General features: G+C 47.9%; 2 protein-coding genes and 1 long non-coding RNA gene across 4 annotated transcripts; 1 reads left to right on the top strand and 2 right to left on the bottom strand.

Annotated features, from left to right (window-relative positions):
* Positions 1–1,509: 1,509 nt before the first annotated feature.
* Positions 1,510–4,701, bottom strand: LOC125748870 (uncharacterized). The gene is made up of 2 exons (XR_007399701.1): positions 4,628–4,701; positions 1,510–4,467 (listed from the first exon to the last, which is right to left on the bottom strand). It is a non-coding gene; the product is annotated as an uncharacterized LOC125748870 (long non-coding RNA).
* Positions 4,702–8,478: 3,777 nt separating this feature from the next.
* rab13 (RAB13, member RAS oncogene family) lies at positions 8,479–13,606 on the bottom strand. 2 transcript variants are annotated; one of them, XM_049025529.1, is made up of 8 exons: positions 13,242–13,606; positions 11,966–12,026; positions 11,513–11,573; positions 11,324–11,401; positions 10,771–10,860; positions 9,799–9,864; positions 9,556–9,606; positions 8,479–9,322 (listed from the first exon to the last, which is right to left on the bottom strand). In XM_049025529.1, exons 1-8 carry the CDS (start codon positions 13,264–13,266, stop codon positions 9,248–9,250), a joined length of 507 nt encoding a protein of 168 aa, XP_048881486.1. In that variant the 5' UTR covers positions 13,267–13,606; the 3' UTR covers positions 8,479–9,247. The 2 variants fall into 2 exon arrangements, with proteins under 2 accessions (XP_048881486.1, XP_048881485.1); XM_049025528.1 differs by lacking the exon at positions 13,242–13,606 and adding an exon at positions 12,629–13,230.
* Positions 13,607–13,736: 130 nt separating this feature from the next.
* Positions 13,737–15,907, top strand: rps27.2 (ribosomal protein S27, isoform 2). The gene is made up of 4 exons (XM_049025530.1): positions 13,737–13,863; positions 14,633–14,741; positions 14,870–14,980; positions 15,644–15,907. Exons 1-4 carry the CDS (start codon positions 13,858–13,860, stop codon positions 15,670–15,672), a joined length of 255 nt encoding a protein of 84 aa, XP_048881487.1. The 5' UTR covers positions 13,737–13,857; the 3' UTR covers positions 15,673–15,907.
* Positions 15,908–22,005: the final 6,098 nt, after the last annotated feature.

Raw genomic sequence — 22,005 nt, 5'->3', positions numbered from 1 at the left:
CATGTTTTTATTATTTTTTTTAAATCTGATAACGCAATTCAACCCGGTGAAAACGGAATTAGTTGTAACTAAGACTGAAAACTCTTTACACATTTTTGAATTACAGCTCCCTCCACAATTATTGGCACCCCTTGTAAAAATTTGTAAAAAGGGTTAGAAAACATCTACCTTTCAGTGAAGTAGCTTCATCCCACACTGAAAAAGCAGTAAAATCCAACCTTTCTTTGAAATTAATTTATTCAGAGAAAAACAAATTCTTCATCAAGAAATAATTATTTTTAACAAAAATTCATGTGCCACAATTATTGGCACCCCTGGGAAGCATGTTTCCCCTGTAAATTGTACATCTTTGAGTTGATTGGAGCGAAAAGGAACCTTCAAGCTGCCATCCATGACTTCCTGATTAACTGGGATACAAACATTGGTGACATAGATCCCAAATTCCCTTAGTCATCCTTCAACATGGCAAAGAACAGAGAACATACGAAACTAATGAGGGAGAAGTGTGTTGACCTTCATAAGTCAGGGAATGGGTATGAAAAATAGCTACTCACCTGAAAATGCCCATTTCTGCTGTTAGGGAAATAAAAAAAATGCGGACAACTGGAACTGTTACAAACCTGCCTGACCCAAGTTTATTTTTCCTCCACATACAGTAAGGAAGATTCTAAGAGGCAAAAAATCCCCAAGGATCACTGGTGGTGAATTAAAGTAAAATCTTGGGGTTACCACGTCTCTGAAAAAACCATCAGACACCACATTCATTCTAACGTATTATTTGGATGTTATGCCAGAAAAAAAGCATTTTTGTCAGTTAATCACAAACGTAAACACCTGGAGTTTGCGAAAGACTATTATAACTTTGATTGGAACCAAAATTGAATGGTCTAATGAAACAAAAAAGCTTTTTAAAATAAACATTCAAGGTGGGTTTGGTGTAAAAAGGAGGATGGCTGTAGTAAAAAGAACCTTATCCCTACTAAAATATGGCGGAGGTTCTGTGATGGTGTGAGGCTGTTTTTCCCCCAAAAACCCCGGAAACCTTGTTATGCTACATGGCATTATGGGCTTCATGAAATGCCAGGATATTTGAAATCAAAATTTTGCTGCCTGCGCCAGGAAACTAAAACTGGGCCACCACTGTATCTTCCAGCAGGACAATTATCCTAAGCACATGTCCAAATAAAAAAATGGTTAGGTGATCACAGAATCAAGCTTCTGCCATGGCCATCTCAGTCCCCTGACATGAACCCCACTGAAAACCTGTGGGCGGAGCTGAAGAGAAGAGAGCACAAGAGAGGGCCGAGGACCCTGGATGATCTGGAGAGATTCTGTAAAGAGGAATGGACTCAGATGCCCTGCTTGGTATTCTCCAACCTTATAAAATGTTATAGGAGAAGACTCAGTGCTCTAATACTGGCAAAGGGATGTTGTACAGAGTATTAAATGCACAGGTGCCAATAATTGTGGCACATGTGTTTTTATTGAAAATAATTACTTGACGAAGGATTTGTTTTTTCTTGAATAAATTTATTTCAAAGAAAGGTGGGATTTTTTTTATCATTTTTTCAGTGTCAGATGAAGCTACTATTTTTTTAACCCTTTTTTACAAATCTTTACAGGGGGTACCAATAATTGTGGAGAGTGCTGTATATGACATACTTGGAAAAGAGAAAGAATACATTTATCAATAATACCAATTATCTGCCCAATCCTGTCTACGCCCTCAAAAGCCAAAAGGGCTGACCCCCCCCCCCCCCCATGCTATTGGATCTATGCCTGTATTTTTCAGAAGCACTTCCCCCTGAATTACTGACACCTCCCATCATTGCCACAACCTCTGTATATTTCCCCATATTTCACAAATAAATCTTGCCTCTGTAGGGAGAGTTGCCTACTCTGCCATGTCCCCTGTCTCCTTGGTCACCAAACTGGTGGAGAACATGAGTAGGAGGTGACAAAGATCCCTACTGAGGATGACATTGAGGGATACCTCACCGCGTTAAAGCTGAACTGGGCCCGAATCCTGGCTCCCTACCTATTGGGGGGGGGGCACGGACTGTTTGCCACTGACTACCCTGGCTGGTATCTGAAGATTATGATGCCCTGAAGACCTAAGATCGTGCTCAAATTGTGCTACCTAACACCAGCCTAACCCCCTGCTTCTTGTCCCATGGAGGGCTCCCTACCCCTCGCCTGCATACATGGAATGTGAAGATGACCTCTGCCGTTGTGTAAATCGCAGTCTGGGTCTTCCCCAACCTACCAGTGCCCCCACTACAGGGGTGAAACTGACATGGCTGCAAGGCCTCCTGAGAGACATGCCTGCAGTGCTGCTAAGGGGAATCACCCACAAAATGATGACTACCCCTTACCCCACGGCAGCTGGCAATAATGGTTCAAATAGGCAATAAAGAGGTTAATTGGCAGGATGACACCCCCCCCCTCGCCAGTGCCAGTAAGCCCTATTCAGATTTTTTACAACAGGGGTTCTTTGCAAATGAGTGACCGCAGAACAATCACCTCACACACTGTTGAGGAAAAGGTCAAAGGGAAGAAAAGGACGTCTGGCTGACTCCTGGACCATTACTTCCCGATTCAGAGAGGACTGCTGTATTACTCTAATTAGTCCTCCAGGGAGGAGCACCTTCAGCACAGTGCCTCCAGAGAAGGTCTACGTTGGGAGGAGGTCTACACAGACAGAACCTCAACCCAGCCAGGACCCATGGGAGGTAGTTGTCAGCTAGTGGGATGTGTACAGCAACTTCCCAGGCTTCAGCCATTTCATTCAACGAATGTACATTGTGCATTCACTGTAATGCCTCCCGACTTGTCATATGGCAAAAGCCCAACTGGATCCTGGAGGCACAGGAACATGAAGTCAAGGTAGAGGGATTCACTTGAAAGTCTACATCACCTGCTGCATCTTTTTTTTTTTTTTGGCAGAGAGGAGAGATGGAGTCCTGTGTCCCCGAATGGACTATTAAGTCAGATGCCCACTCCCGAACATCCCTGTAGATCTAAAAGAAGTGTTCAAGGCTACAAATGGAAAATGACATTTATTGCCAGAAGGAGGCGCTGTGAGCATTTGGTAATGCCTTTTGGGATCATGAACACACTTTCAGTTTTTCAATCATTCAAGAATCCTGGGACTTGGTAAATCAGTTTTTTCACTCTGTATAGATGGCTTATTTATCCGGCTGGTTGTTCTGAGCATGATCTCCACATATGAAGAGCAAATTTCCAAAACTCACTCGTCGATTTTTTTTGTAGTTTTTTTGAGATGAGACCGCCAGTGACCTAACGTAAGGCTTCCTCATCATTAGTCACAGTATCGGGAACCAAAACTGAATCCTCATGGAATCCAACCAAGAGCTTTTCTTAAAATTTACAAAACTTGAGAAAGTCTGCAGAATTTTTCTCTAAAACGTATGTCATGGACTGAGTGAGTTTTGAAAATTTGCTCTGCATACATCAAGTATCACGGCACCTTCCAGATAAACAGCTGTAGGTCAAGGCGGATGTTTATTGAATCAGACTGCTGACTCATACCATTAAGGACCAGACGGAGAGAATGGTTCACCCATTAGTGGTTCCCAACACACAGATATCCTGCTCCATTTCTCCACCTTAGACAGAGTGTGGTTCTTGATTCAAGACATTCAGCTTGAGAGTTACACCTGACTCTGTGATGACAACAAGATTCTCAGACCAAAGCATGTGCGCAAATGTCAACCTCACCCAGCCAGGTTTGGACAAGCCCAGATCGTTAACCGTACCGGTTTCTTCTATAGTGCTGCAATCAAGTCATATTGAAAGCTGACAAGCGGTATCCTGTAAACAGAAAGAGCCAGTCTAACAGGTCAGAAAGGGTTGTTTGCCAGATGTTTGTTTCAGCACCGATAATGGAGGTTAAATTACAGTAGTAGCCACATACATGATCACAAACTCCCAAGACAGTCAGTACATTAATGTTCCCATTAATAAAGTAGGACTATTTGGGTAAATACACTTGATATAGAAACTTCCTAAGAGGAGAATAATAGAATTGAGTCCCTCTTGAAAAATTTTTGACAGTTTCAGTTGATATCTTCTGGTTTTTTTGGCTGGTCCCATTTTAACGTTTTTAATGTGTAAGTTTGCATCAATTAAATGATAGACCAGTGAATGTAAAATGTGTCCCATGTGGCAGAGGTACAGTTCTGTTTAGATAAAAAAAAAACAGACCTTTCCTAATACATCACAAGTGAGCGAGAACAAGGCACCCCCACAGCCTCACTGCAAGGGGAAAGGGGTCAGGTCACAGAGCCTGAGGACAGAGGGGCCCGAGGGCAGAGACCGCTGAGGACAGAGGGGCCCGAGGGCAGAGACCGCTGAGGACAGAGGGGCCCGAGGGCAGAGACCGCTGAGGACAGAGGGGCCCGAGGGCAGAGACCGCTGAGGACAGAGGGGCCCGAGGGCAGAGACCTAAGAGGACAGAGGGGCCTGAGGGCAGAGACCTAAGAGGACAGAGGGGCCTGAGGGCAGAGACCTAAGAGGACAGAGGGGCCCGAGGGCAAAGAGCTCTGAGGACAGAGGGGCCCGAGGGCAAAGACCTCTGAGGATAGAGGGGCCCGAGGGCAAAGACCTCTGAGGACAGAGGGGCCCGAGGGCAAAGACCTCTGAAGACAGAGGGGCCCGAGGGCAAAGACCTCTGAGGACAGAGGGGCCCGAGGGCATAGATCTATGAGGACAGAGGGGCCCAAGGAGAGAGACCCCTGAGGACAGAGGGGGCCCGAGGGCAGAGACCGCTGAGGACAGAGGGGCCCGAGGGCAGAGACCGCTGAGGACAGAGGGGCCCGAGGGCAGAGACCGCTGAGGACAGAGGGGCCTGAGGGCAGAGACCGCTGAGGACAGAGGGGCCTGAGGGCAGAGACCGCTGAGGACAGAGGGGCCCGAGGGCAAAGACCTCTGAGGACAGAGGGGCCCGAGGGCAAAGACCTCTGAGGATAGAGGGGCCCGAGGGCAAAGACCTCTGAAGACAGAGGGGCCCGAGGGCAAAGACCTCTGAGGACAGAGGGGCCCGAGGGCAGAGATCTATGAGGACAGAGGGGCCCAAGGAGAGAGACCCCTGAGGACAGAGGGGGCCCGAGGGCAGAGACTGCTGAGGACAGAGGGGCCCCGAGGGCAGAGATCTTTGAGGACAGAGGGGCCCGAGGACAGAGATCTATGAGGACAGAGTAGGGACTTGGAAATTTTTCACCAAATTGTCTTGATTAACTTCACACCTAAGAGATTAAAAAACCATAAAAAATGATACCTCATTTGTCAATATATCTTTAATAGAACCAGAGATATTGAAGATTTAACATGCCTGAAATGGGATTTTTGTTCTAATGTAATTACAATTAGAGCTGCAGAAAAAACTGTGACTACTTAGAACAACTTCGCTCTGCATAGGCGGAGGGCAGCCTGCGCCTCATTCAATAAATGTAAGAAATTGTAAATAGGGTATGGTGCACTTAAACAACCAGAACTTTGCCAATATCTAACCAATCTTAGTGATTTTTGTTGTTGAATGTTGAAATGAAAATTTACTTGGGGGTATCTATATTAACTGGCATGATGTCCAACCAATCAGGAGCCAGATCGGTGGTCACGTGACATTGATCCATCCTCCGTACAGCACATAAAATCCCTTCAATCTTCAATCATCCAGAAGTGGGCACACGATTGTATAGTGTGGGCATGCATCAATCGTCATCATAGTTGGCAATTTTCACATTTAGGGTGCAATAAATATGCCTGTTCACAAATAATCGATGCCCCACGGTTCTTTCGATTTTTATTTAGTGCGTGAAAGTTACCTTGTTGGGGGCGGCATGGTGGTGCAGTGGTTAACACTGTCGCCTCACACCTCTGGGACCCGGGTTCGAGTCTCCGCCTGGGTCACATGTGTGCGGAGTTTGCATGTTCTCCCCGTGTCGTCGTGGGGTTTCCTCCGGGTACTCCGGTTTCCCCCCACAGTCCAAGAACATGCTGAGGCTAATTGGAGTTGCTGAATTGCCCGTAGGTGTGCATGTGTGAGTGACTGGTGTGTGAGTGTGCCCTGCGATGGGCTGGCCCCCCATCCTGGGTTGTTCCCTGCCTCGTGCCCATTGATTCCGGGATAGGCTCCGGACCCCCCGCGACCCAATAGGATAAGCGGTTTGGAAAATGGATGGATGGATGGAAGTTACCTTGTTTTCAAATTGTTGTTGCTCCGCGAATACTGAACCGATTTTGATCCGGTAAAAAATAAGAAAATCAAGGATAAATAAATTATTCAAAACGGCGGATATCTCATAAGTTGAATGCAGAGCTAGCCGTGAAAACCGCATATTTGCACCCACCCCGTAGCCACCGCTGAAAAAATGATGACGTCAGCACACGGAATATTAGAGTGAGCGACCAAAGCAGGATTTCCAAGTCCCTAGACAGAGGGACCTGAGGGCAGAGATCTTTGAGAACAGAGGGGTGGAGATTGTGCAGCACGGCTCCTCAGAGCCTTCAGGGGAGTCACACCCATAGCCTCTACAGCCACCTGTGTGTACTACTGTCCTTGTGTGGTGTAAGTGGCCAGGCTGTACCAATAAATTGATTTAAATGGTAGCTTACCACCAACCTGCTCTTCGGAGACACTGCTGGTACACACTGTCAGAAACAAAAGTACCAGCTTGTACTTATGGGGGTAAAATTACATACTTGTCATTGGCGCTGTAATCTCAAAGTCTGCGAATTGTACCATAGTGTAAGTGAATCTACCTTTTAAGGTACAGAAATGGACTTTGAAACACAATTGTGCACCACTGGGGGTACATTCATGTTTTTTGTACCTGACAGTGTAGCAGATTAGCCACACTGCTGGATGTATTTGTAGTTAATGTCTTTAAAAAAAAAAAAAAAAAAAGTCAATCCATATTTCAACACACTGTGAGTCTTTCTTGGCCAGGGAACACCCTGGGTGGAATGCAAATTCATCGCAGAGCACATACGCACATCATCAAACACTATGGGCAATTCAGAGATGCCAGTTCACCTAATCGCATATTTTTGGATTACAAGACGGTAGCAGAACACCTGGAGAAACCCCCCCCCCCCATATGGAGGGAACGCGCAAAGTCCGCAGACAGAGAGAGGGCGGGATCCAAACAGCACCACCTACGGAGCCACAGCCTTTAAACACAGTTGAAATATGGAAATAACCATCAGCAAAGCTTTATAGTTATAGTTTAAGCAACAGGTATTTAAAGTTTAGTTTAAAAGCCAAAGCAACAACAAATGGGACCCTTGTATATATTTTGGGGTTTTTAGAATAACATTTTTGTTAGATGGAAAATCTTGATTCTCTTATCTTTTCAGATGGTTGAAAATGCAACCCCTTGAAAATGAGTGACACTAGCTTCCGTGAGTCTGCCTGAAGTTCTCTCATGTTACATTGGCACTGATTGTCTGGCACACCCCCTCCCAACCCTCACCAGGTAAAATCCAAAGTACAGGGCCAGATTTTAATCCCACTCCAGCCCTGTGTCACTGTAACTGCCCTCAAATGCAAACACAGCTAATGTGCAATATATAATATAGATCTTAGCAGTATGCAAGAAACAGCCCTCAGAGACTCCTGGATCAATAGCGCCACTGAAACCCCTGGTGGCCAATGTCACAACTGCAGCTTGGGGTCAGAACTCCTGCAGAGGGCAATGACCACACCACACCCCACAGCCAAGCAAGCAAGGTACCAACTACAAAAAAATATCTTAGAGGAGCTGAGAATCCATCTTTTATCCAATGTGCCTATTTTTGTAGCGATGGAAATGACACCTGAAGCAACAGCTTCCAAACACTGAATAAAATGATACTACTTGCCCTGTCCCCAAAAGCATACATTCAGCTGGACCGTGAACAAAAACAGAGGAAAAGTTTATCTGCAAAAATAAAACATCTGCCAGAAGAAAAGCCCTGAAACATGAAAACTTTCACGTTATGGTTGAAAAGAAAACCCAAAAAACAGGAAGAGACACCCAAAGGGACTTCATGCTGTAAAGGTCACAAGTTTCGCTCATGGTTTAGGGAGGAGTCACTGCAGTCCCCAACAGGAAGGTACATTCCCTGAATAACTGCCCTAACGCACCATCTGTACACACAGGTGCAACAGTATTACTTTGCTGAGCAAGTGTCAAGTAATCAACAAAATGTAGACATACAAAAATATCCCATTAATGCATAGGCAGCACAGTGACTTGGACGTGGTGGCAAAGTCACACGCCTCTGGGCTTGCGGCTGCGACTCTACTCCCAAAACAGTGTGTCAGTGTGTGAGTCTCCGTGCTTCGTTCCCCACAATCCAAAACTATATAGGTAGTTGAACTTTCTATCATATGCAGGGTGGCCCTTGCCTCAAGCCCCGTGTGAGAATGACTGACACACAACAAACAAAGACTTCGGCAGCTCCAGATACACCTGCTTTTCTTGATTTTGTTTTATATTGCATTTCAATTTTTACACTCTCATATATTTAAAGCAGCTCATACATAATATGGCAGAAACATCTGTGAACTATATAGGGTTACAGGTGATATTTAATATGCGAAAGAGGTTTACAGAGTGAAAGACGAAACTGACAGTGATGAGAGCCAAGCAGACGGGCTGAAGTGTGAAAAGCTGTGTGAAGCAGAAATGGAGCAGCACTGAACTGGCAGCGGAGTTCCCCAGCCGCGCATCTGCCCGTCACCCACCTATAAACCGCTCCTCTCGCTCCAGTTCTGTTTCTTTTTATCCCTCTCCATCTCTCACGTAACTCTGTCCCACTCTCACATGCTCTACCCATCTGTTTTTACATCTTAGAACATTCTCAAAACCAAAAGTTCAATATATTTCATCTAAACTGCCTTGGATGAATTTAAATCATTCTGAAGGACTCTCTGAAGGAACATCCCCACCAGTGTGTTCAGCTCTGGCCTATGATGGTGCCTCTTCTCGAGGTCAGGGTGCAGCCCGTGTGTGTCTGTAAGTGTGTGAGTCAGTGTGTTTACATGTGTGACTTGACTGACCATGCAGGTATTGCGATACAGTACCGTACGGTACGACCCCAGTCCCCAATCACCGTATATTATCTTGGTCTATCCCACTCCCATGTATCCAGCTCCACTGTGTTACCCTATCGTATTTTACACCCCACCTCCCCCCGCCCCCATAATACTGCTCCTCAGGCCCCTCATCCCTCAGCCAGCTCACAGCAGAAGACATTTCGATGCCGCCTTTTTCTTCTCAGTGGAGGTCAGTCTGACTTCTCGACCCGCGGGACCCTACGAGGCAGAGGGAGCACAATCTGAGGCCTGGCACGAGCGGCTTAGCCCGATACAAAGATCTACACACATGAAGCGCTTCTGAGGGGCTCGGACACCAGTATGCTCCTGGGGAACGGTGTTCCAGGACGCCCAAGATGGGCGAATCACAACAAGATCATCGCTGTGTGTGATGGAAGAGTGAGGGACTGTGTGTAGTTACATTTGTTAAGAGGCATAGAGCGAGATCTCACCGATTTCTTGCTTGTCTTCAGCAGGATGTCTCGAGCCAAACCGATAAAAGACTGGAAATCGGAAAAAAGAGGAGCGGGGCACTGAGCAACTCAAGGATTTAGCAAACATACATGGAAGGTTCAGTCTGAGGCTCATGTCTATAAACACAGGAATGGGCACATTCTCCCATTACAGGCACAACATTAACATGTAATGTCGCTGATGAATAGCTTGTGCAAATTCCACTCCCTTTATTCACTCACCTCCTCTACATTAATGCTGGACTTTGCACTCGTCTCGAAGAATCGAATTCCATGATCCTTCGCCAGCTGTCAGGGGAATGACATCAGAAAGATTACCGCCATCATGAAAACATTGTGCCGTACTGTCAAGGATGCTATCCTCAGACGACTGACACGCACGGCAATCGCTCATGAGGCAAACGTCTCACTCACTATGATGACAGGATAAGCTACAACCATGAAAGCTAAATTGCAGTTCTGTGTTAATTATAATTCCAGCATGAATTTAACTACTCCGAAGAGACAGATGAGTTGACAGACCTATAAAAAGAACCACAGAAAGGTTCATGTTTGGATAAATCAGCCTTTGCTTTTGGGCCAGAAATTTCCATACAGAACATCAGATTTTCTTATTTAATCTGCTTAATGTGATGGAACCCCTCTGAATAAAATAAACATACTGAAGGTCAGAACTATTTTTAAGTTTTTTCAATACCAGTTATTGTTTAGAAATAAATCAACATATGTTTCAGTGACAAATTTTGTCAATTTTAACAACTTTTAAATACTCTTTTCTTCAGGATAGTCCTTCAGTCAGATACAGGCTAAAGTAAATAAACAGTCAAACAGATGAATCTACACAAACAAGGATGGCAGCTCTGACTTGGTCACATTCGGCCTTTATGTTTATGGTTATTTACTGGACACTTTTGTACAAAGTGACATGCAACTAAGGATATGATAGCAGGGTCAGCCAATCCCTGGAGCAATTGGGGTTAAGGGCCTTGTCAAGGGCCCAGTGGTGACATCAGACAGCCAATGGATTTGAACCAGTGACCTTCTGATACCTGGCATAGAGTCCTAACCCACAGAGTCACACACTTTGGCCAAAAAAAGAATAGAATTCTCAAAATGAAAAATCCCAGGTCCATCAATACCAAAGCTTAGACTTCCAGCACCAGGAAGCCCACGAGATCACAGGTCTTGCCTCACCTTCTCTCCTGCTTCCTTGGACACCTTCCTTTTGGCTTCGATGTCACACTTGTTGCCAAGCAACATCTGATTGACTCCTGATGATGCATTCTGTAAAATACGGTCATGAATAGATGGGACTGATCCATGACTCTCATCCAAGCCTACACAAACTCTGCAATCATCTACTTATCATCTAGTTTCATTTAGTAAACATGGTAGAACATGGCTCAGAAATGCGATCGATTAAATAATTGGCTTATTTAATGAAAGGCGATGTGGAAAACCGCACAAGTTAAAATCTTTAAACAGAAATGAGTGCATAATCTTGTATGATATTGAAACTATGTTGGTTATACTAGAAACTACTCATTCTGCAACCAATTAAATTATGAAACTCATTAAATTACATGACTTAACCTTTAGGTTACATTAATGTGTTGTTTCTAAAGCCTGATAAGCTGTTAATGACATAACATTCTTAAATACATCAATTCAAATCAGTTTCTTAAATCAGGAAGATTAACACTGCAAACAGCTAATCAGCCCCATTCTCCTGACAGCCCTCTCGCACCTCTTTGATGCTCTTCATCCAGTTCTGAATGTTCTCAAAGGACTTCTCATCAGTGATGTCATACACCAGGATAATGCCCTTCAGGCAGAGTCACAGACATTATGCAATGAGTTCACTGAGTGCTATGACTCGGAAATTACTTAATGGCACAAGCCCTGTTTTCTGTGTACAGAGTGCGTGCAGACTCACCATTGCTCCTCTGTAATATGCTGTAGTAATAGTCTTGAACCTCTCCTGTCCTGCCGTGTCCCTGTTAACACACAAACCACGCTGACAACGAACCCGGCCTATCCCACAAAACTGTGCCGGAACAAGCAATCATTTACACAAACGTCTGATCAATCATCTTCATACTGTCACCACATACACTATGCAGTCAATTTGTTGAAACTGTCAACGCTGCAACAGCACTTAACATACAAGCAGGCAGATTTTATTAATCCTGTTTTTCTTTCCATAATAGCTACATTTAGTGTATAACAGTTTTTAATCACAATATTATCATAATATCAATATTCATGAGACATCTCCAAATGCCTGCCATACACTCCCCAGCACAATTTATGTCACACACCACACTGCACATACTGCACTGAGATCACAATATTATGCCCACATCTCTTACACACAGGAAATTCTTACCAGATTTGAAGTTTTACTTTCTTTCCTTCTACATCTATTGTTTTAACCTTAAAGTCAATGCCTGTAGACAGGATAGTGGGGGGGGGGGGGGGGGGGGGGAAAGTGAGGCTTCATTTGAATCGCGACATTGGCAATACATCAAATGTAGTTCGGGTCAATTAAACACCTCGAAATGCTGAGAATGCCCTGCAGTCTTTGGCAAAGCTGTTGCATTTTGTAATAATAAAGCCAGACACCAAGCAGGGAAGGGCGCTCACAACGATATGGATGAGCACACAAAAAAGCCATGCTAGGGAAGAGAGCCATTATGTCTGAGCACAGAATGAGAGATTGCAAAAGAGATAGGGTCCCAAGGGTGGGGGTGTAGCAAGAAACTGGAGGTGAAGGACATACGAGAAGAAGATGTGAAGAACTTGGCAAGATGGACGCAAACAAAGAATTTCAGATGGAGAGATAGGCACTTTCTGGAGAAGCAAGAAGTGAATGGTCGGGTAGAAAGTTAAATACAGACAGGTACTGACATGAAGGCAGCACTCCGGGAACTTCAGACAGCAGGGGTAATCATAGGTGTGCGCCAGAACAGGCAGCAGCGGTTGAGGGAGCAAAGTTGCATTCGACTGACAGCATCAGTAAAAAAAACACCGCATTCGAAGAGATATTTACCAATAGTGGATATGTAAGTGGAGTTGAAGTTATCGTCCGCGAATCGGATGATCAAACAAGTTTTTCCAACACCGCTATCTCCGATTAACAGCAGTTTAAATAAAAAGTCATACTTCTTCGCCATAGTTATGTATTTGTATTTCAATACAAAAAAGCCGCCTTCAATATAAAAATAAATCCAAAACTAATAAATACAACTATCTCCAACACGAAGGTTCTCAACGGAATATTGATCTTTCCGAACACAAACTGACTTTGTTTTAGTCCCTTTTCTTATGCTTGAATTTTATTTTTCCATCAACAATGTCAAGGAAAAGAATCCCCGTCCTCTCCAGCGGTTCTGTCCTTCCGAGCAAAAAGAAAAAGTTAAAGGCTGCCTCGATTGTTTCTGCTCATTTCGAAGTTTTGCTTATTTTTCACATAACTGTAATCCAGTGTGGTTGAAAAACGACGGGCACCTCTTTTTCAGCGGGCAGTCATGTATAACTTCGGCTTCAGACAAAGTCGGTATTTACTGTGTTCCGAGTTCCCGAAAGTTTACGTGGAAAGGGAGAGGTTCACAAATATTTCGCTTTCGGAAAAGGGAGTAGGACGGTGGGAATGGGACACTTACCTTGTACACCGAGAGAGGGCGACATATCGTATGTTGGAATTCTCCGTAATGTCGTCTCTAGTTAAACCTTATTTTATATAGCGATTTAGTAGAATATTGTAGAATCTCAAAGACTAATGTTATTAGGTTTCGTCTCGATTTAAAAACCCACCTAACGGTTCACTTATTTGAATATTTATGGTTGACACAATGGCTTGTCAGTTCAGTGTACTGTGGGATTAAATGGTCGCATGATGGATTAGATTATTCTGTGGCTACCTATATAGCCAGTGGATCCTAACAATAAATACATGGCTGATGTATTTATTTTACATCTGAGGAGTTTTTGTATAGAAAATAAAAGTGTCAGCTATAATGAGACATATTTTCATAGTCATTCATAGCCCTTAATTAATGAAGCACTGAAATGAAATATTTCCATTCCGAAACTACAAGTTAGACAATGGCGACCTCATCAATATAGCCACAAAGACCTCCCTTGTCGCTGTTGCTTTATACGTACACTTTCAAAAATGGCGGTTCAGCAACTTCCTGCCCCTGCGCACGAGCCCCGTTTATATTAGGAGCCCGCTTCCGGTTCTTCCTTCTTTTCGGCAGCGGCCACTAACTCGCCAACATGCCAGTAAGTATGCTCGTCACATATAAACCACGGGATTATCCCTGAAACATGTGCCGACGAATGGATTAACGCATCGTAGCGAGCTATTGAATGTATTTGTGTTGCTTTGAGGAAACTATCGATGAAGAGCTACTGATAAAACAAAAGAAATTTGAAATGTAGAACATGTTGTGAGCGCCACTTAGAAAATAAGATGGCGGCGTACACGAAGCATGCAGCGTTTTAACACTACTTTGTTAATCTACTCTGTATGTTGTATTTGAGCGTTATTTATACGGATGTTCATTAATGCTGCTTGATTATTCGTTATACGATGCGATTCGTGAACGTTAACCCGTTTAAGTGTAATTACATTTTAAAGTCAACCTGTTCTGACGCATTAGGAAATTGGCCTCCGGGATCAGCGTTACATCTGTTATTACTGTCCTAAATAATATACCAGGAAACATACGGAAAGTCAGATCGTAATGTTTATTTAGTGATTATTTTATTGCTATTTAGTAAATAAGTAATGGTTCGGATAATCAGAACGGTTTATCATTTGTTGTAATTTCGTGGCACTTAATTGGCCGAGTTGTGATACAGCTTTTGATATTTCTGACTGAATTAGTTTTTTTCGATATTTATGTTTGAAAATATTTATAAAGCAGGGAGGGATTGGTTGCAGCGTGAAGGTTTTTAGAAAAAGCTGTTTGTGCTGCGGAGAGCAGGACTTCGGCGATTTACCACACAAATTTGTGCCTTTTAGTAAGTGTTGTACCCCCCCCCCCAGCTTGCAAAGGACCTGTTGCACCCATCCCCTGAAGAAGAGAAGAGGAGGCACAAGAAGAAGCGCCTCGTGCAGAGCCCCAACTCCTACTTCATGGATGTTAAATGCCCAGGTTGGTCCCCACTACAGATGTGCTGTGACTGAGCTTTGACGGTCCAGGTATCGGTTTAACCTGAGGTGTTTGGCCCATCACGTGACACACCAATGTGAGCTTCCCCTCTGTTCGGTGTTTGTGCTTAGGATGCTACAAGATCACCACAGTGTTCAGCCATGCGCAGACAGTGGTGCTCTGTGTGGGCTGCTCAACGGTGCTGTGCCAGCCCACTGGTGGGAAAGCCCGTCTTACAGAAGGTCAGTCCCCCCCCAGAGGCGTGTGTGGTCAAGATGGGCTGCTTGGATGCCTGTGTCATAATGAGAAATTTGGTAGAATTAATATTTTAGAAGGTTTAAAGCATTTTGCAGCCATGTCAGATCTTGGCGTGTTTTGCATCTGAATATTACTACTATCCATTCCCCAGTCTAACCTGTTTATTTCATGTCTGTATTACATAATCTTAAAGGATGAGCTTCTACTGTGTTGTGGTCCCTCCCCCATGTCAGGAATGTTTAATTGTGCACCTCTAAACTGTATTGTGACTTACTGATGTTTTTTTTGGTCATGGAAATTTAATCAAAATGCATGAATGCATCTTCCAAAGTAGCCATAGTGACAATGTGTGGAGCATCCATTTCATCCCTGGAGGATGAGAAACGTTGGATATGTTGTCTTAAGTGAAAGCTGAATGGACGTGTCTTGCATTGTCACATTTAATAGGTCCCTACTTTATTGTCATTAAAACTGAATGAAAGATTTATCCTTGGTTTTATCTGAAAATTGATCTGCAATTTTACTTAATAGTTAGCCTGAGGTATGTGGTGCAGGAAATAAGGTTTTGTTCTCCGTTTGTCCAAAGTGGAGTTGCACACTCCCTGCTGAGCCTAACCCCGCTGTGACCTGGTGCTCTCTGCCTGCAGGTTGCTCATTCCGGAGAAAGCAGCACTAGAGCCTGTGCCCCTGAGCGGAGGGGGGGGCGGAGGTGGGGTTACATGGCAGGATTTCACTCTGGTTACCGGGCTGCAAGCTGCAATTTGGATGTGGAGTTTTGAACACCGGAGACGAGGCTTTCGAATGAGCCCCTCTTATGTACAGGAAGAGCCTGACTACCCGGACTGGCTTGCTGTAACTCCTGCCTCTACCTGTCTTTCTCCCAATAAAACATTTCGCTAAAGGATTGCTAAGCATGTCTTTCTCACAGATGTATTATTTGCGCTTTTCGCGCATGTACTTCATTCCTCAGTATTAAAAGAACATTTGTGAATGTATGGCTCTTTCCAGCCATCGATGAGAGCTTTAATGCTAAATATCTGATATTGATTGTGTCTGTCTGCCATGATGTGTAGGCAGTAGTGTTAGACCTGACAAACTACCAGGAAGCAACCTTTAGCTGAAGACGCTTGTAATAAGCTCAAGGCAGCTATTTTGTATATTTAAAAAGATTTCAGAATCTTCCTGGTTGTGCATTAGAGGTAAAAATCTGGAAAAGAACTGAGTGGTTAACTGGCTTCATGGCTGCTATTTATTTGGGGGGGGGGGGGTCCTTTTGCTCATCACAGTTGCGTCTGTTGTCCTGTTATCGGAGAGGAGGTTGGCTTCCGTGTCCTGCTGGGTGCACCCTGTGCAGTGTCCTATACATGCCATGTGAAGGCAATCTCCATGCATTGAGTGGGGGGTTAGTGAGCTACTATTTAGGGGTGGGTGGGGCTGCGCTCTCCCTCCAGAGTGGAGGTTCCTCATTGGCTGGAATAATGGCGCTGATCTCCCAACTTATCTGTAGGGTGTGTCAGGTGTCCTGGTTTTGTCTTCTGTGGATTGGCCACTGCTCTGAGCACACGGTACATTATTTACACACACACACTACATGGTTATATTGCTCCGTGAGGACAGCAGCAGATGTACCCTTACCTTGGTTTGAGCGCTATGTCTACATATGATTACATCAATGGTTTTCATCTGGTTTAGTTTCTGGCCCCAAATACTTTGTCGTTGGGTCATGAAACAAATGTAAATTTTGACCCTTACATGCATAATACATACTAAAAGGGGTGGTGGTGGAATTGTTAAAATGCCAGTGGGCAGGGGGAGTGCTGGGTGCTCCTGGTAATACATTGTTGGGTCTCAACCCAATGGTTGAGTAACATCTCAACCTGGTAATAGTGGGTAGAGGTCCCTGTCCTGCAGGATTGTGAGGTAAGGCTATACACAGGCACCACAAGGTGTGTGGATCTGTTTCCATGGTACGTGGGAGGGGTGTAAGGCAGGGATGCGTTTGCATGTGAATTTGTATGTATCAGATGCTTCTGTCCAAAAATATTTAGAGCAGTTTGGGTTAAGGGTCTTGCTCAAGGCGGTGATTCGACTGCTGACTGTGGGATTCAAACACACGAGCCTATGAACATGGGTGAAGATCCTAACCTGCTGAGCTGAACTCCACCCCTTACGAAAAAAGATGTCAACATGAAAGAAAATGTTTCCCTTCATTTAGCAGATGCTTTTATCCAAAGTGATATACAACTGAGGAAGCAGGATCAGCCAGTCCCTGGTGCAAATAGGGTCACATTTCAACTCATGGGACTTGAACCAGTGACTCTATGCTCACAGGCAAAGCAGCCTAACCTGCATCTTTCATTCCCCTGCAATGAGGGCAGGAGGCAGGTAGAGGCAGAACAGCTACACGGCCGAGCAAGGAGGGACACAGAGAAGAGGGAAGGAGTCAGACTGGTGAGGCACTGATATCATGCAGCTCTACCAACCTGAACAGGCAGGGAGGGAAAGGTGGGGGTCATTAGCTTCACAGAAATTGAAACGTCATCCCACACCATCTGCGCCCAAAAACACCTCACTGTCTCTACTCCCCACTTATCTTTACGGTGCTCAAGTTATAGAGTGAAGTTGTTAAATTCTGCCACCAGGGGGCGCCAAATGGCAAAAAAACGGCCGTGACACTGTTTGAAGCTTCTCTCTGTAAGCTGGCATTGAGCTAAAAAAGAAAAGATTGTCAAAAAAAACCTAATGATGGTATTCTAAAGAAAAACAAACACTACACCAACAGCTCTGCATTCATTCACAGGGCTCAAATTGCGTTGATTCAGGACAAGCTGTAACATCAAAGGGCTTTTTCCACAAAGCAATAATTGGTGACATTATAATGGCTAATTTGCATCATACCATGGACTGGAGAGTTCCACAGTGACTATGTCAATATGTAAACGAGATTCCCATCATTACGCAAAAACAGGCATGGGGTCCCAGCCATCTCCACTGTCACCTGTACAGCACAAAGTATGACAAATTAGCATCACATTGCCAACACACTGAGATGTTCAGGGTTCCTGCCTTTCTTCTGTACCTCTCTGAGGGCCTGCTGCCCCCTTTCCAGCATGTCACACGCCACCACTGTCCCAGCATGCTTTGCAAGGACCTCCCCTGTGATCGGGTAAATTGAGTGAAAATGGAGAACACATTCCTGCTTTCAGGGTGGCCTTTCAAAGACAGGAAAAAAAATCGAATCAAATTTCATCTGAGACAACTGCTGGGCTGAAGAAACATGTAAATTGATGCTAACAGATGAATGAAACATAGATAATTGCAGGCCCAGCATGTACCATCCGCAGACACCAGGGGGAGACCTCATCCACAGGAACAGCGAGATGGCGGCCTGAGGGATGGGGTCTCTCCGAAACCGCAGGAGTGTCACACCATCCTGGACTAAAAACGAGTGCCTGTTGCTGTCTGGAGTGACCTGGAGCAGGTCATCTGTAAGGAAGAGCAAAGGTAAGTGCAGTGGAGCAGAGGATCAGGTGGCTGAGAATACCGGACACAAGCCATTAACCCCAATCGGGTGTAGTCGCAGTGTCCTGTTACCAGCACAGCCTAATGGAGCTGTCAGCTGTGATGAGAGCGTGTCTGTTGTGATAATGGAACTGCTGACTTAGATCAGAGCCCTGACGTGGATGGTTCAGCCAAGGGGCAAGGCTAACTCCTCCAGGTCAACCTGGAGATGGCGAACAACTGCAAAGATCCGACTGCTGATGCCCAGGAAAAGACAGCCGAAGTCCCTGAGCATCCTCTGCGTGGTGCTGCGGGAAGCCGTGACCCAACAGCTCAGGGCAGGATACGGGGATACGTGGACCGCAGGCGGGTGTGATGCTCAGGGCAGGGTACGGGAATACGTGGACCGCAGGCGGGTGTGATGCTCAGGTCAGGGTACGGGGATACGCGAGCTGCCGGCGGGCGTGATGCTCAGGGCAGGGTACGGGGATACGCGGACCGCCAGTGGATGTGATGCTCAGGGCAGGGTACGGGGATACGTGGACCGCCAGCGGATGTGATGCTCAGGGCAGGGTACGGGGATAGGCGGACCGCCAGCGGATGTGATGCTCAGGGCAGGGTACGGGGATACGTGGACCGCCAGCGGATGTGATGCTCAGGGCAGGGTACGGGAATACGTGGACCGCAGGCGGGTGTGATGCTCAGGGCAGGGTACGGGGATAGGCGGACCGCCAGCGAATGTGATGCTCAGGGCAGGGTATGGGGATACGCGAGCTGCCGGCGGGCGTGATGCTCAGGGCAGGGTACAGGGATACATGGGCCGCCGGCGGGCGTGATGCTCAGGGCAGGGTACGGGAATACGCGAGCTGCCGGCGGGCGTGATGCTCAGGGCAAGGTACGGGGATACGCGGACCGCAGGCGGGTGTGATGCTCAGGGCAGGGTACGGGGATACGTGGACCGCCAGCGGATGTGATGCTCAGGGCAGGGTACGGGGATACGCGAGCTGCTGGCGGGCGTGATGCTCAGGGCAAGGTACGGGGATACGTGGACCGCCAGCGGATGTGATGCTCAGGGCAGGGTACGGGGATACGCGAGCTGCCGGCGTGCGTGATGCTCAGGGCAGGGTACGGGGATACGCGGACCGCCAGCGGATGTGATGCTCAGGGCAGGGTACGGGGATACGCGGACCGCCAGCGGATGTGATGCTCAGGGCAGGGTACGGGGATACGCGGACCGCCAGCGGATGTGATGCTCAGGGCAGGGTACGGGAATACGTGGACCGCAGGCGGGTGTGATGCTCAGGGCAGGGTACGGGGATACGCGAGCTGCCGGCAGGCGTGATGCTCAGGGCAGGGTACGGGGATATGTGGACCGCCAGTGGATGTGATATTCAGGGCAGGGTACGGGAATACGTGGACCGCAGGCGGGTGTGATGCTCAGGGCAGGGTACGGGGATACGCGAGCTGCCGGCGGGCGTGATGCTCAGGGCAGGGTACGGGGATACGTGGGCCGCCAGTGGGCGTGATGCTCAGGTCAGGGTACGGGGATACGTGAGCTGCCGGTGGGCGTGATGCTCAGGTCAGGGTATGGGGATATGCTGGCCGCCGGCGGGCGTGATGCTCAGGTTAGGGTACGGGGATACGTGGGCTGCCGGTGGGCGTGATGCTCAGGTCAGGGTACGGGGATACACGGACCGCCAGCGGATGTGATGCTCAGGGCAGGGTACGGGGATACGCGGACCGCCAGCGGATGTGATGCTCAGGGCAGGGTACGGGGATACGTGGACCGCCAGTGGGCGTGATGCTCAGGTCAGGTTATGGGGATATGCTGGCCGCCGGGGGGCCTGATGCTCAGGTTAGGGTACGGGGATACGTGGGCTGCCGGTGGGCGTGATGCTCAGGGCAGGGTACGGGGATACGCGGACCGCCAGCGGATGTGATGCTCAGGGCAGGGTACGGGGATACGCGGACCGCCAGCGGATGTGATGCTCAGGGCAGGGTACGGGGATACGTGGACCGCCAGCGGATGTGATGCTCAGGGCAGGGTACGGGAATACGTGGACCGCAGGCGGGTGTGATGCTCAGGGCAGGGTACGGGGATAGGCGGACCGCCAGCGAATGTGATGCTCAGGGCAGGGTATGGGGATACGCGAGCTGCCGGCGGGCGTGATGCTCAGGGCAGGGTACAGGGATACATGGGCCGCCGGCGGGCGTGATGCTCAGGGCAGGGTACGGGGATACGCGAGCTGCCGGCGGGCGTGATGCTCAGGGCAAGGTACGGGGATACGCGGACCGCAGGCGGGTGTGATGCTCAGGGCAGGGTACGGGGATACGTGGACCGCCAGCGGATGTGATGCTCAGGGCAGGGTACGGGGATACGCGAGCTGCTGGCGGGCGTGATGCTCAGGGCAAGGTACGGGGATACGTGGACCGCCAGCGGATGTGATGCTCAGGGCAGGGTACGGGGATACGTGAGCTGCCGGCGTGCGTGATGCTCAGGGCAGGGTACGGGGATACGCGGACCGCCAGCGGATGTGATGCTCAGGGCAGGGTACGGGGATACGCGGACCGCCAGCGGATGTGATGCTCAGGGCAGGGTACGGGGATACGCGGACCGCCAGCGGATGTGATGCTCAGGGCAGGGTACGGGAATACGTGGACCGCAGGCGGGTCTGATGCTCAGGGCAGGGTACGGGGATACGCGAGCTGCCGGCAGGCGTGATGCTCAAGGCAGGGTACGGGGATATGTGGACCGCCAGTGGATGTGATATTCAGGGCAGGGTACGGGAATACGTGGACCGCAGGCGGGTGTGATGCTCAGGGCAGGGTACGGGGATACGCGAGCTGCCGGCGGGCGTGATGCTCAGGGCAGGGTACGGGGATACGTGGGCCGCCAGTGGGCGTGATGCTCAGGTCAGGGTACGGGGATACGTGAGCTGCCGGTGGGCGTGATGCTCAGGTCAGGGTATGGGGATATGCTGGCCGCCGGCGGGCGTGATGCTCAGGTTAGGGTACGGGGATACGTGGGCTGCCGGTGGGCGTGATGCTCAGGTCAGGGTACGGGGATACACGGACCGCCAGCGGATGTTATGCTCAGGGCAGGGTACGGGGATACGCGGACCGCCAGCGGATGTGATGCTCAGGGCAGGGTACGGGGATACGTGGACCGCCAGTGGGCGTGATGCTCAGGTCAGGGTACGGGGATACGTGAGCTGCCGGTGGGCGTGATGCTCAGGTCAGGGTATGGGGATATGCTGGCCGCCGGCGGGCGTGATACTCAGGTTAGGGTACGGGGATACGTGGGCTGCCGGTGGGCGTGATGCTCAGGGCAGGGTACGGGGATACGTGGACCGCCAGCGGATGTGATGCTCAGGGCAGGGTACGGGGATACGCGGACCGCCAGCGGATGTGATGCTCAGGGCAGGGTACGGGGATACGTGGACCGCCAGCGGATGTGATGCTCAGGGCAGGGTACGGGAATACGTGGACCGCAGGCGGGTGTGATGCT

The sequence above is a fragment of the Brienomyrus brachyistius genome, chromosome 9 (genome assembly GCF_023856365.1).
Source record: "Brienomyrus brachyistius isolate T26 chromosome 9, BBRACH_0.4, whole genome shotgun sequence".
Taxonomy (NCBI): domain Eukaryota; kingdom Metazoa; phylum Chordata; class Actinopteri; order Osteoglossiformes; family Mormyridae; genus Brienomyrus; species Brienomyrus brachyistius.
Note: the sequence above shows the minus strand (reverse complement) of the source record. Positions and strands in the feature narration are given on the sequence as shown.

Bases quoted from the DNA above. Each gene is read 5' to 3' on its own strand.
- rab13 (XM_049025528.1), bottom strand. From the start codon at position 12,752: ATGGCGAAGAAGTATGACTTTTTATTTAAACTGCTGTTAATCGGAGAT. The intron at 11,402-11,512 runs GTGAGTCTGCAC...CTCTGCCTGAAG, and splicing joins CATATTACAGAGGAGCAATG to GGCATTATCCTGGTGTATGA. The intron at 10,861-11,323 runs GTGCGAGAGGGC...CGTATTTTACAG, and splicing joins GGATGAAGAGCATCAAAGAG to AATGCATCATCAGGAGTCAA.
- rps27.2 (XM_049025530.1), top strand. The intron at 14,742-14,869 runs GTTGGTCCCCAC...GTTTGTGCTTAG, and splicing joins CATGGATGTTAAATGCCCAG to GATGCTACAAGATCACCACA. The intron at 14,981-15,643 runs GTCAGTCCCCCC...CTCTGCCTGCAG, and splicing joins GAAAGCCCGTCTTACAGAAG to GTTGCTCATTCCGGAGAAAG.